The sequence below is a fragment of the Dipodomys ordii genome, unplaced genomic scaffold, assembly GCF_000151885.1.
Source record: "Dipodomys ordii isolate 6190 unplaced genomic scaffold, Dord_2.0 Scaffold100, whole genome shotgun sequence".
NCBI classification, from domain to species: Eukaryota; Metazoa; Chordata; class Mammalia; order Rodentia; family Heteromyidae; genus Dipodomys; species Dipodomys ordii.
Genome location: NW_012267316.1, coordinates 3,273,089 through 3,292,656, shown reverse-complemented (window position 1 = coordinate 3,292,656; position 19,568 = coordinate 3,273,089). Strand labels below are relative to the sequence as shown.

At 38.2% G+C, this 19,568-nt stretch overlaps 1 protein-coding gene across 1 annotated transcript in view; it reads left to right on the top strand.

Moving 5' to 3' along the window:
- Nucleotides 1–19,568, top strand: part of L3mbtl4 (l(3)mbt-like 4 (Drosophila)) — a 259,896-nt gene that overhangs the window by 33,371 nt on the left and 206,957 nt on the right. The window contains exon 8 of the mRNA XM_013027135.1: nt 17,736–17,821. Within this exon, the coding sequence (XP_012882589.1) occupies nt 17,736–17,821 (86 nt within the window). The remainder of the gene's footprint in view (nt 1–17,735; nt 17,822–19,568) is intronic.

Genomic DNA, 19,568 nt, shown 5'->3' with positions numbered 1-19,568 from the left:
TTAATTTGAATCATTCTTGAGGTTTGCTATTTTGAAATCTTTTTTCCCCTCTGTGACTACAGATAAATAGAACTTTCCATCAAAGTATTGAGTTTGGTAACAAAAATTTTAACCATTTGACAAGAGTTGAAAGCATATTAAAACATATCTATTTAGTCTTGAAAAGTTTTTTATGAAATGTGTAGCAACAAATTTGCTTTTGACACAGAGTTGTGTGTCTTGTTTTTCTGTAAGACTGGCTGCAGCTAACTTTAGATTCTGGTTCTTTAAGATGAGGTGGGTGTCTGTCATGTGGTCAGAGTAGGGGCTCTTATGGAGGAGGACTCTACTCCTTCTTGAAATCCTTTAGGGAAATCACTTCCCTTCCATCATTATAGAAATTAGGGTTGTATTCAGTGTTCAAGTACATTATTCTGATTATGTTTCTGTGTAGATCCACAAAGGTGCTGTGTACTGCATTAAGAACAAGGGGTCCAGAAACACACCATGATTTTTTCTGACAAATAGAGGCTGAATCTGAGGTCACCAATGATTACTGGGTTCTCATTGGATTCCTTACTGAAAAATCAGTTTATCACAGATGCTTGGATTTTGCATCTCCACTCCCAATTCTGTTTTGATGATTAGTGAAATACTTTAACCTGATTACTTCTGCTTTGTAGTAAGTTTTGAAATTAGAAAATGTGAATCTTCTAGCACTGTTCTCCTTCAAGATTGTTTTGTCTCTTCTGAGTCTCTTCTGTTTCCATAGGAATTTTAGAATTTACTCGTCAAGTTCTGTTACAAAGCCAGCTGGGATTTTTTTTCCTGCTGTATTATGGCTTTATTTTTACAAGGGTAGAATTTTATAACTAGAATTTTATATAATTTTTCTAGTTTATGGTGGTTTTTAATTTTTAGTTTTGTTTTTAATTATCAAGATGACATACAGAAGGGTTTCAGTAAGATAATGAGTACATTTTCTTTTTTGTCAGTCATGGGGCCTGAACTTTGGGCCTGGGCACTGTTCCTTAGCTCTTCAGCTCAAGGCTAGCGCTCTACCACTTGAGCCACAGCACCACTTCTGGCTTTTTCTGCTTATGTGGTGCTTAAGAATTGAACCCAGGGCCTCATGCTTGCAAGGCAAGCACTCTACCACTGAGCCATCTTCCCAGCCCATGAGTATATTTCTTGTCAATGTTGTTACCCCTTCCCTCAACTTTCTCCTACTTTCCCTACCCCAATTCCCCCAAGTTGTAGAGATCATTTCCAACATACTGTCTTATATATATTGCTATTGCATTGATTTTCCCCTTGTCTTTTCTCTCACCATTCTGTTGTTCCCTTTCCCTTCCCTAATTCAAATAAACATATATACAATATCAGGGTACCAAAATCAAATACAGTGACAACAACAGAGGATATACCGTAGGGGGAAGAACATGCAAAAGAAACAAAAAATTGCATAGTACATTATAAACAACAACAACAAAGAAAATACCTCTTGTGTCCATGCCTTGGAGTTCATTTCACTTAGCATCATCTTATATGGTCATATGTACCTAGCTGTTGAGCTATTCTGCTCATCTGCTAAGCTTATTCTAGACATATACTAATTACTGCAAATAATGGAAACCATGTTTCTTTGTAGGATTTTTTTGATAGAAATTGCATTTTGAATCTTAATATTAAGTTGGAAATTATTGCAACTTTCACAATACGGAGTTAACCATCTAATGGTCATGCCCATTTTTCTATTTTTATTGTTTTAATTTCCTTTTGTTGATAATTGTAGCTTTCAGTCTGCAAGTCTTTCATGTACTTGAATCAATTTCACACTAAGCATTTCATTATTTATTCCTTTATTAAATTGAGGCCAAATTCACATAGCATACAGTTAACTACTTTAAAGTATGAAAATTGATCATATTTAATGCTGTATATTTGCCAGCTCTCTCAGTTTTCAAAATGTTTTAATCAACCTGTAAAACGTAATAAGCAGCTATTTATAAGCAGAGGCTCCCTAACCCATTCCCATTTCTCTGTAGCCTCTAATCCTATCTGTCTTGGTCAATTAATCTGTTCTAGTTATATCACAAAGAACATGTCACACAGTATCTGGCATCTTGTGAGTTTTCTTCACCTGGCATAATGGTTTTAAAGTATGTGTTGTGGTATAATTTATAAGTTGGCTTCTTTTCTCGTGTGGCATGCTACCACTTGGGTTATAGCTCTACTTGTAGGTTTTTCTTTTGACAGTTTATTCAAGTTGATAGTTTCATGGAGTTTCCTTCTAGAGCTGGCTTCAAATGACGATCCTCAGATGTTAGCCTCTTGAGTAGCTTAGATTACAAACATGAGCCACCAATGACTCGTTAGTTGGTTCTTTTTTATGATTTAATACTATAATATTTAGAGTTTACTTATTCAATTAGTCTGGTGCTGAGCATTTGAATTATTGGTTAGGAAATCTCAATCTGTGTACTATATATTATATATACATATAGTATATATTATATACAAATGGAGTGTTAAACTATGAGAAATGCATTTTATAAAAGAAATTACTATGATCCTCTTGAATGATTTGTTTAGGTTAATTACTGCTTTTCCAAATTTGTTAGCTGTAGTTACTTTACTTAAGGTGAGTTTATATTTTGAACACTATGGTGCTTATAGATTTTTACGTTAAATTTTATTTTACAGCTTCAATTGCTGTAGTTAGGAAAGATGCATTTGCTATATTTGTCACGACATTTATATGTTTGTGCGTGTGTGCGTGTGCGTGTGTATATGTGTGTATAATTGCTCTGCTCAGAGAAGTTAAAGCTGGTGAAATATATGAGCACATCTGATCTCCAGAGGTACCCCTTGTGCATTGGCACACTTTTATAGATTGCAGATAAAAAGAGTCTCCTTCAGAGAGACTCGAGGGTCACTTTTTAAGCAGTAAATATAAAATGTAAAGATGTTTTGCACTGATACACAATTCTGTTAGACATTCTATTCATCATCTTTCTAGAGAAGCCTTCTGAAAATATGGAAAAGCCATCTGTTCCTATAGATGAAGCATTATTATGGAATTTTAGTTGAAATTACAAAATGACCAGACAATGCTAGAGAGTCATTTGGAAAACCAATCTTAGCAACGTTCCCTTTCATAAGGGTTGTAGGTTCTCACAGAGACCTTGAGCTTCCTTCTGTAAGGGGCAGATAATATTTAGCTAAATCTCCTGACACAAAACTTAAGATTTCACCTGACAGTCACTCTGATGGATAAAACTAAAAGATAAGGTTTGGTGTGGATATAGAGCTGGAACTGTCACAGGGCCAAGGAAGATGCAAAATGGAGTAACCACTGTGGAAATAGATGGGACGTTTCTCAGTAAATGGGATGTCGATTTACTTCTGTTAGTTGGGTGTCAATTTATGGCTTTGGCAAATCTTTAAATGAAAGCATTTAGTAGCAAAGCCTTAGTTGGATAATCATTGAGCCCACTGTTTTCAGTTGAAAATTAGATCTTTATGTTAAAGACCACTGAATGGATTGTTAGTTGAAGGTCATATTACTTACTTTGTTTAGCAGTTTACATGGTTCCAAGAGACTTGTTTTCTCAACATCTTTCTATATGTGCCAGTCAGTGCTAATAGTTCATGAAGAGATTCCCACCTGCCATGTTGGCAGGTGGACAGGACGCCACTATGACTGTCTGGGCACATCTGACTGACAGTAGGAGTAGGCTGGACTCCAGGAAGGACAACTCTGGCAAGAATGCCTCTCTCATCACAGAGAGCTGTTCACCTTGAAGGAAAATTGCAGCCTGACTCAAATTCAGCCCAACAAATGTGTGTTTAGTAGTTTGTATATTGATGGAATTCAGGGAACTAAATAAAACAGAAAAACAGTGATTTCTCTGAAGGAGAGGTCAATTTTTTTTTGTCTGACAGCTCTATTATAGCATAATTCACATACTAGAAGAACCATCTAGTTACAGTAAACAATTCAGTGGTGTTTACCATATTTACTAATCTGGATACCTGTTATTACCATATTCAATTTGGTATGTTTTCATCACTCAGAAAGGAAATCTTAAACCCCTGGCAAAGATTGCTTTTTTGTCTTTATAGTAATTTTCTTATTCTAACATTCTGTGTAAACAAGAATTATTTGACCTGTGTTTGCCTGCATCTGGCTCCTCTTGGCAGTTATTTTAGGTATATCTATAGTGAGGCATTACCAGCACATCATTTGTTTTTATTATTATTTTTAAGTAGCTGTACAAAGTTTCAATTCAATATGTTAGTTTATGAATATGGTGTATCTTGATCAATGTCACTCCTCCCATCATTCTCCTGTATGACTCCCAAACCTACCCATTCCCTCAACATACCTTGTTCCATTTTCACATATGTAAATTGAAAATTGTGCCTGTTTTTGCCCACCTTGTCTTTCTCCATTCATATGTCCTTTCTCCCCTATACCTCCTCCTTGCTATAAACAAACATGATCAGCTTCCTGGTTTTGTTATACTGTAAGTTAGTTTTTCAGAAGAGTATAATTCCTTTGTATAACTGTTGCAATCCTTCCCTATGTATACCATACTTAAGTCAGTTTATATATATATACATGTATATGCATGCATATGGCCTGTGTGTATATTGTCATATGTTTATAATTTAGATCTAATTTCCACATATGAGAAAAATATGTGTCTTTGTCTCTCTGAGCCTGACTTCCTTCACTTAAGAGAATACATTATTAAATAGACTTTTTCCTCATCGCTAATATATTCAAGTAGTTGTACCAAGGATTTTCAACTGAATAGTGCTGTTCTGAACAGTTGTTTGTAAGTTTGCATGTGAAGATGTGTTTTTGGTTTTTGGGTACGTACAGTAATTCCACATCTAGTTTACTGAGGAACTGCCTGTTTCCCACAGTAAATACACCATTTTGATCTACCTCAGCCCTGTGTAATGTTTCCTCAACAGCACTCATCAAAGTGGTTGTAAAGTAGATCTTGTTTTTGGATCTCATTTTTCTTGTCTGCTCAATATGCCAGATGACTCTGCATTTATCTAATTTTAAGGCCATTTTGTGATATTGATGACAATTATTGCAGTTTCCCAGGTAGAGAAGTAATGTTCAGAGAGTTTGTGAAATTGTCCCTGGCCTCTCCTGTGGTGGGAGAAGTCTGCTTGTAGTAATGATAGCAGGCCTCAAGAACCCCTTTACCCATTCCTTTCTTTTATTAAAAGAATTGTATTGTAAAAGTGATGTACAGAGGGGTTACAGTTACATAGGTCAGGTAATGAGTACATTTGTTTTGAATAGTGTCACCTCTTCCCTTGTTTTCTCCCAGTTTTTTACTCTCTGGACCTCTGTTCCCGACAAGTTGTACAGTTCGTTTTCAACATAGCATCTAGTGAGTATCACTGCTGAATTAGTTCATCCTTGGTCCCACCATTTCTGTGCTTTTCCTTACCCTCCCCCAATCAGGTAAACTTACATACAAGACCAAAGGTACAGAAATAAAAACAGTAACAAAGAAGAAAAACAAAAAAAGTCAGATAAAAAACCCTATGTTTCCATTTCTTGGAGTTCATTTTGATAAGCATCATACTTCCCTCTCCTATAACCCAGCAATCTCAGCCCACACTAAGCTACCAGCACAACCATGTTCATTGTGGCATTGTTCACCATAGCTAAGATATGCAATCAACCCAGATGCCCTTCAGTGAATGAATGGATCAAGAAAATGTGGTATATGTACACAATGAAATTCTATGTTTCCATTAGAAAGAATGATATTACCCCATTCATAAGGAAATGGAAAGACTTGGAAACCATTATATTAAGTGAAGTAAGCCAGACCCAAAGAAACATAGGTTGCATAATTTCCCTCATTTGTAATAATTAGAACATGCCTATAAATCTACATGTAAATCCAATAGATATTAAGTGACAAAGTTACATTTGGGCATCATAAATTAAACAGGACTCTAAATATTTACACAGTGAGACCAAAGGAGAATGTTTTTGGGAGAGGATCTTTTTCACTATGCATCTGATGTTTGTATTTGAGTTTCTGCCTGTAGGGGAAGGAAGGAAGCACCAGGAGCACAGGGCAATAGCTTAGCTATGGAAGTAGTGCTTGGATTCATCTTGGATAGATATGTGAAACTAACAGAGGAATGTGGCAGGAGAAAGGGCTGTTAGGTAGAAGGACAAATATGCACAAAGGAAAAATGGCAGAATGTCGTTGCTTGTTTAGCATTGGAGCACCATGAGTAACCCACTGGGTTGTGTGTGTGAGTAGAGACAAGAGGACCAGAGAGAAGCACTGACCTAAAGCATTCAGCTCAGGCTGATTTGTGGCTGACTTTATGAAGGTTCTTACTTTATTTAGACCGAAAGTAAGGATCAAAATGATGATAATGGTGATGATGATGATGATGATGATGATGATGATGATGATGATGATGACAATGATGATAGTAATGTTAATAGGAATACATATATATATATATATATGGGACTATATATAATGGAACTATAAATATACATATATATGGGAGGGCTATCTATGAGAGGATCTTGGGAAGGAAGGGGCATATTGAGGTATGCAGAGGATGGAAGGACATATATGTATATGTGTATACACACATACACACACACACACACACACATATATATACACACACAAATACACACACATACAAATTTGCATGCATATATAGATAGCATAAACCTGGTGTTAGTAGCTCATATCACTAAGCAACTGAAGGAGGATGAAACATAGAGGATTATCATTTGAAATCAATTCCAGTTAGAAACACCTTTCAGATTCCATCTCCAATGAAATAACAAAATGCCAGGCAAGAGGTATAAGTCAAGGAATAGAAGCACCAGCTGTGAGAAAGACAGCCTCAGTTCAAACTCAAATACAGACACATATAAAAGACAACATACTACTTTCCAAAGTGGTTGAATTCCTCAAAAGACTCCACATAGAGCTCCCCTATGACCCAGCAATCCCACTTTTGGGCATTTACCCAAATGATCACAAACAAGACCATACTAAAGCTACCAGCACAACTATGTTTATTGAAGCATTATTTACCATAGCTAAGATATGGAACCAACCCAGATGCCCCTCAGTAGATGAATGGATCAAGAAAATGTGGTATATATACACAATGGAATTCTATGCCTCCATCAGAAAGAATGGCATTTCCCCATTTGTTAGGAAATGGAAAGGCTTGGAAAAAATTATATTAAGTGAAGTAAGCCAGGCCCAAAGAAACATATGTCTCATGGTTTCCCTTATTTGCAGTAACTAGTATATGTCTGAGATAAGCAGAAAAGGTCAGATAAGTTGATGTTAGGTGAAATGAGTCCCAAGATAAGGATTCAAATATTTTTCTTTCTTTCTTGAGATTGTTTCTAACATATTTATAAGATTATTTCTTTGTTGCTTTGTATGTCCCTCCCCCACGGTATAACCTCTGCTTTCACTGATTTGATGTTGGTATAATTTGTGGAGGGGAAGGGAAAAAACAAATCATTTAAATAGGGATACAGGTGGACCCATTGCAACAATGAGATGTACACGTCGTTATGTGGAAAAATGAACTTTACAACTATGGCTAGGGGTGGGGGGGTGGGTGGTGGGAGATGGAAAGGGATGGGAAGGGAAACAAAGGAGGAGGCAACAATGTTTGATAAGAAATGTACTCATTACCTTGCCCATGTAATTGTAACCCCTCTGTACAGTATTCTCACAATAAAAAAAGACAACATAATAAAACCCACCAAACGCTATTTGAAAAGTGAGGAGGAGGGAGAAGAGCAATGGTTATATTGTACAAGAGATGAATTTGATAAAACGGCATTGTGTGAATGAGTGGAGCAATCATAATAAACTCATAAATGCATGCTAATTCAAAAATAAAATTTAAAAAGGATTCAGCAGAATTTTAAAAAGATCAAATAGGCCTTCTATTTGTTGAACTAGACAAGGCTAAATTTCCACAGTGAATGTTTCACCTGTCACACAGTAACATTTTTATGGTACAAACAAATAAACATATGATTTAACAGTGAGATATTGACTTAAGAATATATCTATGTCTACATCTATCTATCTGTCTATCTATCTATCTATCTATCTATCTATCTATCTATCTATCTATGGAATAGAATGGAGACTGGAATAGAGGATCCATAAACAAATGTTAGCATATGTGATCTGATGATTTTCAACAAGAGTTGAAGGCCATTTATAATTTTCTTTTTGGTGTAGATACATGATCTACTAATTAGAGTGGGTATTTAAGTCACCTACTAACATTGTATCTGGACAAGTCTATCTCTTTGTGTCCAGTTATGTTTGTCTTATGAACTTGAGTGCAGAAATATTTGGCTCATATAAATCTACAAATGTCATATCTACTTTCTTGTTTTTTAAAAATTATTTTGGCTTTTATTTTCAGTCATGGGCTTGAACTCAGGGCCTGGGCACTTTCCCTGAGCAATTTTGCTCAAAGCTAACACTCTACCACTTGAACCACAACACTACTTACAGTTTTTCTAGTTGTTAATTAGAGATGAGAATATCATGTACTTTTCCTGCCTGGGCTGGCTTTGAACTGTGATCCTCAGATCTCAGCCTACTGAATAGCTAGGATTACGAGTGTGAGTCACCAGTACCCAGTTTATGTGGTATCTTCTTGATGCTACTACTATAGTGAACATCTTTTATCTCTTAGACTTTGGCTTGAAGTCTACCTTTTTGATGTGAGTGTAGCTATACCTGCTTGCTTTTCTGCTCTGGCTGGCTTTGAACCACAAACCTTTGGACCTCAGCTTCCTGCATAGCGAAGATTACAGTTGTGAGCCATTGTTCCTGGTTCTGGTTTTATTTCTTGAATAAAATATTAAATGCATAAGCAATAAAACAAAAACTAGGCAAGTTGGACTTAATGGGTGGTGGGGAGAGGGGAAGGAGAATTGGGTGGGAGGGCAGGAGGAGGAAGGGAAAGGATGGGAAGGGGAAACAAAGGAGGAGGCTGCAATGCTTGATAAGAAATGTACTCATTATCTTGCCCATGTAATTGTAACCCCTCTGTACAGTTTTCACAATTAAAAATAAATAAAAAAATAAAACTTGTATATATCAAAGGACAATATCAACAGATTCAATAGCAACTTAAAGAATGAAGATATTTCAAATCATGTACCCAATAAGGGATGACTATTCAGAATAGATAGGAAATTCCTTAAACTCAACACTAAAGAAAAGAAATGTAAGAGAAGCATGGTAGTTGGAGAGGTAGCTCAGTGGTAGCGTGCCAACATAGTACACACAAGCCTCTGGGTTTGATTCTCAGTACCACTAAAGAAATGACAACAACAAATATTGGCAAAGTCCTTATATACACATTTCTGCAAAGAATGACTAGTAAGCACATGAAATACTACTCACCATCACCAATTTGTATTAGGGAAATGCAGATTAAGACTACAAAGTGACATCATATTATATCTATTAGGGTGGTTGCTATCTAAAATAATTATCCAAGAAACAAAACAAACCCAAATACAATAGCAAGCCCTGGTCAGGATGTGGAGAAACTACAACCTTTCTGTACTGTTTTAGGGCACATTGGTTTCTATGAGGAATTTGCCTTCTGTTTCCCACCCCATGTTTCTGCCTTCAGAAGTGCCTGGTTGCTGCAAATCCTGAAGCTTTTCTGGATTCTTTTACATAGATTAGTGGCTGCTGATTGGCTGCATTCCTTAACATATTTATTCTTGGCTTTCTGAACACTGTCAAGTCAGTTTTCATTCACTGTTTCCTTTTTAGTTTTCCAAAAAGTTTTGTTGACACATCTCATCTGCATTTTTCTGTTTTTGCTGGGGATTTTTATCCTCATGTTGGTTGTGTTTTTATTTGTTTTATATTTTTGCCTAAAAACCCATAATGTTTATTCTGTCCTTTTTTGCTGTTGTTGTTTGCCTGTGTGCCACTGGTACTGTGGCTTGAACTCAGGGCCTGGATACTGTCCTTAGTTTTTTCACTCAAGTCTGGCCTCTACCACTTGACCAGCAGATCCACTTCTGGCTTTTTGGTGGTTATTGGAGATAAGAGCCTCATATAGCCTTTCCTGCCTAGGTTGGCTTTGAACCGTGATCCTCAGATCTTAGCCTTCTGAGAAACTAGGATTACAAGTATGAAACATGCACATGTGGCTTCATACTGTTTTAACCACAAGAGTTTTCCATTAGATTACCTTGTACTTCTCCTTCCACATAGGTCAACACTTTTAGTAAGGAAAAGGCAGTTAGGATTAATACCTCCTCCTCACCCTGGACTAAACCAGGATACCAAAAGTCTGAGGGGAACTTGTTATGTTTGATGCAATTATTTGGAGCTGGGACTCCTCTAAGGTCCTTGTGAATCTTTCCCCTTAACCTGAAGTGACATCTGCACTGTCACTTTAGGACCAAACTTTACAGTGGTTTGTTACCATTTCCACCCATGTGTATTGGGTAGCACCCAGCCCCAGATTGCCTTTAATTATAGCAGAATCCAGAAATGGCAATCTAAGGAAAATATTTGGAACCATTGCCATTTCATGCTGTACATATACTGCTCTTCCATGTCACTGCTACAGTGGAACCTACATGTACCCCACATATTCATGAATCCATGTATTTTCTTCATCATTGCACTATAAGAATTCTATTATAAGCCTGTTGCTGGTGGCTCATGCCTGTAATCCTAGCTACTCAGGGGACTAAGGTCTGAGCATCAAGGTTCAAAACCAGCCTGGGCAGGAAAGTCTTTGAAACTCTTTATCTCCAATAAACCACCAGAAAACCGGAAGTGGCACTGTAGCTCAAGTGGTAAAGCGCTAGCATTGAGCTGAAGAGCTGAGGGACAGTGCCAGGCCCAGAGTTCAAGCCCCATGACTGACAAAAGAAAAAAAGGAAAAAAAAGAATTTTATTATATCAGGCACATACTTTTTCTGTTTTTTTTTTTTTGTCTCACCTAACTGTGTCTCGTGAAAAATACTTTCCTATTCAATTGGCATAATTCTAATTACTTCTTTATAACAACTACATAATATTTCATGATGTGTTGATTCAAATTAATTCTGCATGTTCTCTCTTGATAAGCATTCCTTTGTAAATGTCTTTATTTGTATTTTGGTGGTATTTCTATGGGAGTGCAGCTAAAGGCATGTGTGCATTGCTGCACTTTGTAACTGGAAGTCTAGCATGCAGTCATCTTGTGAATGAATGCACAGGTTTATTTTCAGGGAATAAAGCCACAATTACTGAACATTGAGGAGAAAATGGAATGTGCTTGGAGGAAATACCCAGTTGCTTTCTCTACATTCTTTAGAATCAACAGCTTACTGAATATTGCAGACAGCCTAGGTATTTGATGAATGCACCAAAAATCAGTGTTTTCATAACCTACAGCTACCTAACTTTATCTCATCACTTCCTTACAGGTCTAAAGTTACCATAGCAACATTAAAGTAAATCCTTTATTTAGTTTTAATATTAACTATTAAATTTTTAGCTACTCAAGGAATTGGTGAATGTTAGCTAATAATATGCTGTTTCCTATAGATAGATTCATTTGGCATAGGGAATATAATATTGTACAGAGGCAAGGTTAAATAATTAGCTAATTACTTGAACAGCTATTAATTGAGTAGCCACTAATTAGGGGGCACAGCTTGGAGTTGAGTACAGATCAAAGGACAATGAAAACATGAAATAAGAGGATATTTAGGTCAGTCATAAAATGTCACTGAATATAATATTATATGGTTAATGAGAGTGAGAAAAACATAAATGAAGTGATCAGCATTCTCCATTGTGATTGTTGATTGGGTGATAAATATGGCAATCTGTTATCAATGTGAGGGAGTTGAATTTGAGTTCTCTCGCCAAAATGATTTTTATCTTGAATTGTGATGAGCCAACTATGGCTCAAAATCTTGTGTCACATGGGCTACTGTAAGTGTGAGGACCAGCTCCATGTTTTATGTTTGTTCACAGTGCTGGGGATCCAAAGCTGGGTCTCTGTTTATGCGAGGCAATCATTTATGTATATTTTGAAAGCAAAATGTAGTGACCCTGAGTTAGAAGTAATGGTGACTGAGGTATCTGATATCGTAATGTCTTGTATTTCTTGCATCTTGAGCCAGACAATATTGTGCTGTCTAACTTAGGCCAATTAGAGATGGCATGATGCTCTGGTTGTCTTCAGGAAGTCTCCCCCTCTACACGTCTGTATGCACAGAACCTCCTTTGGGAGTGGATGCTTTTGGTTCCAGGTAACTTTCCTCATCTCTGCCATTAAGAGTTCTGAACACTGAAAGAGAGATAAGTCAGGGTGACCAGGGCCTTTTTTTCCTAGGTTCTTAGGAAGCTGACAATGCCACTGGGCTTCACTTATACTAGCCATACAATCTTCCTCCTTTCTTGGCGATTTCTCTTAGACTTAGGGCCCAGCAATATTAGTAAGACTCAAAGCAGCCCTTTAGAGGTTTTGACTTCTGTAATTCCAAATCAGGAGACCTGAGCTCTGGGTGTGACCTCACATTTACTTGTATTGCTGTGGACAAGCCGTTTAAATGCCAGGTCTTACTCTTCTCAGGTAAAAATGAATACTTAAATAAAGTGGCCCATTAAACCCATTCAGCATGTGTGTTTGTGGTCAATAATCTTTCCATTCTCATTGACCCTACTTGTCAATGATATTCCAGAAGATTACTTTTTATTGCTGGATATTGAATGGAATTGTTTTCAATTTCTTAAAAATGGCTATTTTTTTCTAATACACTTCTTGTTTTTCGTTCCTCAATTAGCCCAGATGTAGTAATGGCCATATATCTCCCTGCAGGGTATGATATTCAGCCCAGATGTGGGATGGAAGGACTTGTACTATTAGTTTGTGATCCAAGTGCTTTCTGATATTGTAGGGCAAACCTAGGTTTTTCTTCTTAGGTTGCTGGAGAAAAATAATATCAAGGATGTCCTTATTGAGAACCTGTAACCATATCACTCTTGTCTTGATCTTCCTTGCACGGAACTGACTATGAGTCAGTTATATTTGCTTGTGTGATGCCTTGTGTGAGGTCATGTGACCTCTTGGATGATAATGGAGTCTTCAGTGCTTTGGGTCACTAGCTGGTGTTGGTCCATTCACATTGTTGGGTTGTAGTGGAGCATGCTCTAGCATCTTCTGTAAGGCTAGGCTGCCATCATTCCGACTTGCCTCTGATGCTTCTTGGCACCACAATAATAGTTGCAGATGTCTCAGGAACGACATCAATTATCAGTGGAGTACCCACTACAGCCATTGAGGAAAGTGCAGTGAAGTAACTATACTCTGGTCATACAGCAGCTTGTGTCCTATTAGGTCTGATAGTGCGTAAGGGTATTGCAGTAATTAAGGCATAAAAGAGGTACAAAATATGGAAAACATACAATCTGTTGGATGGCTATAGTGCTTTGGAGATAAACCAGGCATGCAATGGATGAAAAAGGATGGGACCAGTAGGGAGGGGATTCCCATTGTAAAGGGGTTTTAGGGAAGGGCTTAATGGGAATGCATCAAGGAGATGTAGTGCAGCATCAGAGGAAACATGGTTACCAGGTGAAAGAAGAGCAAGTATAGAACTTCAGGAGGGATGAGGTGTGTGGGGTTGTAATGAGTGCAGGAGCAGAGCCAATGTGAGAAGAGGTAGATTAGACACAGATCACATTGAGCTTGCTTATTCCCTTGTAGTAACCCAGGATGCCATCAGAATGAATGCAGATTTGGTTGTGATATAGCTTAGATCTTGGTCCATTTGACTTGTAGTATCTCCATTTTGCATCCCTAAATGCTGTTTGTTTGTTTCTTTCCTTCCTTCCACCTTCCCTTCCTCCTCCCTCCTTCCCTCCTTCTCTCCCCCCTCCCTCCCTCCTCCTTCTTTTGTCTGATCCTGGGGCTTGAACTCAGATCCTGGGTACCATCCCTGAGCCTTTTTGTGCTCAAGGCTAGCACTCTACCACACGAGCCAACAGCACCACTTTGGGCTTCTTTTGACTGGGCTGCCTTCAAATCATGATCTTCAGATCTCAGTCTCCTGAGTAGCTAAGATTACAGGCATGAGCCACCAGAACTCAGCTTAAATGCTGTTTCTTTAAGGAAGCATTTTTCTTCACGTAGACCCCTTCCTGCTCCGGTATTCCATGGCCTTGAGCTCCCTCGGTGCCAGCTTTCTGCTCACAGGCCTTTTTTCCTGGCCTCTCAAGGCCATCACCTTCCTAGGGCCAGCAAAGGAAGTCCTTTTGCTGCAGTATCCCATCTGGCTTCCTACTTTTAAAAACATTATTGAAAAGGTGATGAGCAGGGGTGTTACAGTTACATAAGTAAGGCAGTAAGTACATTTGTTTTTTAATCACCATTACCCATCCCTCTTTATCTTCTACTTACCTTTCCCTCCCCCTCCCCCATCCAAGTTGTAATGTTCAAATTCAACATAATGTCAAGTGAGTATCTATGTTGCTATGGTTCATCCATTGTCCTGCTGTTTCTGTGATTCCCTTTCTGTGCTTCCTACTTCTTAGGAAGCTGGGCTGGGCTGTTTGGATCCCCCCCACCTTAGGGCTCCCCTTGCTGGATCCCACCATACCACGTAAATACAGTACTCAGTATAGCTTATCCTAAGTGGAAGCCAGTTAGAGGTTGACTTTCTTTAGGAAGAATGTCGAGTCTAAAGGATATTGCTGATCTGTAGGGTGCTTCCAAATATTTCCTTCATATTTCAAGCAGCAACTTAGACTTTGGAAAAGTAGCTGTGGGAAGATGTCTGGTGTGGACCCCAACCTGTGTCCTCCCAAGGTCTCCCGGGACTCAGGTCTGGGCAGGAGGAAGAAGGAGAGCAGGCAGCACTCGCAGCACTCCCCATGTCAGTAAGACATCTCTTTCTTGGTTTCCTATAGGATGTGCATATTCCTTTTTCACATATGCATAGTGTTGCTTAAGAACCTGTTAAAATGTCACAGCCTCCTACTCTTTCTTGTTTATCAGGAAAGGAAAGTTTGCCTCTCATAGCAGTGGACCAGACTCTTTGCAAGGTTGAGGGTAGACACAACTTGCTGCTCTCCCTTTCACTCATTTTCTATCCATTCTGCCTTTTGCTCAGTCTCCCCACTCTCCATTCTTTCTTCCATCCTCTGACTCTTCATGTTAGGTACCTGGGTGCAAAACCTTAGGGATAAAGGAGTCAAGAGTGGGCATATTGGTCAGAAGCTATGTAGAAGGCTGAAGATCTTAAATACAAAGTATACTCTGGACTTTGTTTTTGAAAGTATGGGCATTTAAAAAGCACATGCATTGAGGGTTGGGATGGGTGGAAGAAAGTGGGGGAGAATGATGGAAGGGGTGACATTGATCAAGAGACATTGTGCTCATAACCTGATTTACAGAACTGTAAGCTCTTTGTATATCGACTTAATAATAATAAGCACATGACACTGTGTGGATATAACAGTTGAAAATAAAAGGCATTTATACAGATGAGGACAGAGAGCAGAGCTTGAAACCTGCTTCTAGAATTCAGATAAAACAAGTTATGAAAGTAGATATAACTTATTTAAAATACAATTTGAAGGTGCTTAAAATAGACACACCCAGAACAACTAATTGAAGGGTTAAAGTTAGGAAGTAAAGTACCCCCATAATCCATCCAAGAACCCTGTGTTCCAGGAAAGCACACCACGATTCAGCAACTTTACTTCTATGTGCATTCCAGCTGAATGGTCAATCAAAAGAAGGTACTAGAATGATGACAACTACATTTCCATCATTATTCTAAGTAGAAGAGAAATGTGAATTGTGGAGCACTTATATGTTGGAATATTATAAAACCATGGAAACAAGTGTTTTTCATGCAGTAATCAATCTAATGATCCTCTTAGTGAGAATGCTGAGCTCTCTCTGTGGGACTCAGTTTCTCTAAGAGGAAAGCGTTTCTGCACAGGTTCAACAGGTGGGAACTTGTGCAGGAGCATTGTGAGCCAGCTAGAGGTGGAGATGAGGATGGGGATGAGGATGGGGATGGGTTGAGGGATTGGTGTTTGGATCTGCTCACACTGATGTGCTAATTCTATGCATATGTTTCTGGCTGTTTGCTGGATTGGCTGCAAATATAGTCTATTTTAGTAAAATTCCTATAAATGAAGAAAAATGATCAGAAATACTGAGTATGACAATACTTAACAGACTTTAGTGTAATGCTCTTGATTTTCTGCTTAAAACAGAAACAAACTTTAAATAACATAGCCAGACTCTTTTAATATCAAACTTTAAAACTTATACATATACATTCTTTAATTTTTAATCCTGTATTATGCTAAAAAGACATCCTTGAATTCCCCAAAGAGGAATCGTACATACCACCATGACATTCTGAAACTAAACTAGACATTAATATTTTAAATAAAAAGACAGCTTACTACCTGGAAAATCTCTTAAAATATATGGCCAATGAGTCAATAAAGACAGTGGTTTCAGATACAATTTCATATGACATAAAAATGAGAAAACCACATTATTCATAGAAGAGTGTATTGCTTTCTAATGCTGTATGCAATAGCAGCAAGGACAGATTTATTATTATCTCATTTTTAAATATAAAAATAATTTTACAGTCCACTTTTTTTTTTTTGGGTCCGGTCGTGGGGCCTGAACTCTGGGCCTGGGCGCTGTCTCTCAGCTCTTCAGCTCAAGGCTAGCGCTCTATCACTTGAGCCACAGCGCCACTTCTGGCTTTTTTCTTTTTGCTTATGTGGTGCTGAGAAATCGAACCCAGGGCCTCAGGCATGCAAGGCAAGCGCTCTACCACTGAGCCACCTTCCCAGACCCTGCAGTCCACTTTAAAAAAAAAAAGGGTAAAATAAAACCAAAAGAAGTAAAGGAAAAGCAGCAAACAACAGAATTAGAAAGGAAAGCATAGAGATAAGGAGTAGATGTGAGTAGTTATTCTTTGAAAGGACCAAAAGAAGTCATTGTGGTATAGACCTCTTTAAGTGGATTAGTGGTAAAAAGAATACCAAGAAAAAAGATTACAAAATAGCAAAAGAAACAAAACACTCAGCCAAAGAGAAGTTTAATTAAACATTATAGATGGCTCTGTGCTGTGTACTCAGGATTGAACTCATAGCCTTGTACTTGTTAGGCAAGCTGTTTACCACATAAGCTATGTATCTCCCCCTCTGCAATGAAAAATAGCAGTTTTGGCACATTGTGATTATGCAGGTTTAATATGAATGAGAGACGCTTAGACACAGACTTTTTGGAAGAATTGGAAAAAGTATCCAAGTCTTTTTCCCCCACTGGTGGTTTCAGGTCAGATGACTGATTATAGGTTTTTTCCAAACATCTAGAGAGACGTCTGGAAGGTCTTAGGAGTTGAGTCCTGAGTAAAATACCTAACTCTGCTAAGTACTTTTGTGGTCATTTGACCTGGGTCAATATGCCTGACTTTGTTGCATGAATGAATGAACCAGTGAATGAGTGCTTTCATGCCTTTCTGCCTTACTGTGTCCCAGATGAACAGAAAACTTTCATGGAGTCATTGTAAAGTTCTTAGTTGACAGTCAAATAGTGATCTTTCGTTTTCTAATGTTTTTCAGTTAAAAAACTCTGAATAATCTTTTCATACATATGTATTTTTTCAGGATATACTGATCCAGAAAGCTTTTCCTGGACAGACTATCTGGAAGCTACTCAAACTAATGCAGTTCCTGCCAAAGTTTTAAAAATGGTAAGTTCCATATGGGAACACACTCTGGCCTTCAAATGCTCTTGTTGAGTCCTGTTTCATGAGTTGTTTTAAATGATTCCAGTTTTCTGTTTTTAAACATTTTTTTCATGGCCAACTTACTTTGCTCAAAACTTAAAAGTAGGTGACTCCCACTTGCTACTGCATCTATCTAATAATGTAGGTGATGGTTTTCTTTCCTAAAAATCACAATTTGCCCATGGCAGCACCTGCCTGTAATATAAACTAGGGAGTCTGAGGCAGGAGGATCTCAAGTTCAAGGCCAGCATGGCCAAGTAGTAAGACCCTGTCTCAATGCACAAACTAAACAATAAAGGAAGACAGTAAAGCATGCCAGGGTACCACTGAACATGCCACTTCAGCACTGATGGTGGAAACCTTGTAGTTCCAGATTCAGTTTTGTCAATGTACAGGGTGAGAGGTTTGAACTCTGACAGTATTGTTTCCTCAAGGATGACTCCAAGGTCCACAATGACACAGTATAACCAGGGGAATATGTGCAGTCTCTGTGCATATCTTTATCGAGCTGAAGGAAAATGTTTCTTCCAGCAGTTGTCAGAATACTGATTTTTGCATATCAAATTTACATTAATGTACTAATTCCAGGGTTGATCTAAGTATAAATTCATTTATAAAATGAAGTGAACAGACAAATCGCTTAAATAGGGATACAGGTGGACCCATTGCAACAATGAGATGTACAAGTCGTTATGTCAAAAAACGAACTTTACAACTTTGGTGTCAGGGAGGAGGATTAGCTGGGGGGTGGGGGTGGAGGATGGGAAGGGATGGGAAGGGGAAACAAAGGAGGAGGCTACAATGCTTGATAAGAAATGTACTCATTATCTTGCCCATGTAATTGTATCTCCTCTGTACAGTATTTTCACAATAAAAAAAGAAGTGAACAGCTAGATTTTTTTTGCTTTTTTGGTTTTTTTAAATTTTTTTGTGAACATACTGTACAGAGGGGTTACAATTACATGGGCAAGATAATGTGTACATTTCTTATCAAGCATTGCAGCCTTCTCCTTTGTTTACCCTTCACATCCCTTCCCAGCCTCCCCCCTCCCCCCCCACCCAATCCTCTCCCTTCCCCCCCCACCAACGTTGTAAAGCTCATTTTCGACATGACAACTTATACTTCTCATTGTTGCAACAGGTCCACCAAACAGATAGATTTTTACCTGATTAGAAATATTTATATTCTACAGACAATTTTCAAGTCAGTTCCCTTCAGGTCTAATTGTGTGCTTCAGACTGCTGGACTTGTCTATGATAATAATTTTATTTATTGGGTTTCTTCATACAGTTTCACCTGCCAAAAGTTTTCTAGTGATTAAAGGGGTTTGAAACAAAAAGCTGTTTGATGTTTTGGGTTTTTGAAAAAGTTGTAATTGACTAGACATAGGGAAAGATGTATAATATGAATGAGAAGACTAGAAGTACCAGAGTGCTACAGAGGATGTGTGTGTGTGTGTGTGTGTGTGTGTGTGTGTGTGTGTGTGTGTGTGTGTGTGTGTGTGTGTGTGTGTGTGTGTGTGTACTGGGTCTTGAGCTCAGGGCCTTGTGCTCTTGCTCACTTAGTTTTTCAATCATACCATTTGGGTATACCTCCAGTGTGGCTTTTTGCTGGATAATTGGACATAGTCTCTTAGATTTGTCTGCCTAGGCTGATTCTGAACCATGGCCCTTTGATCTCTGGCCCCTGTATAGCTAGGGTTATAGGTAG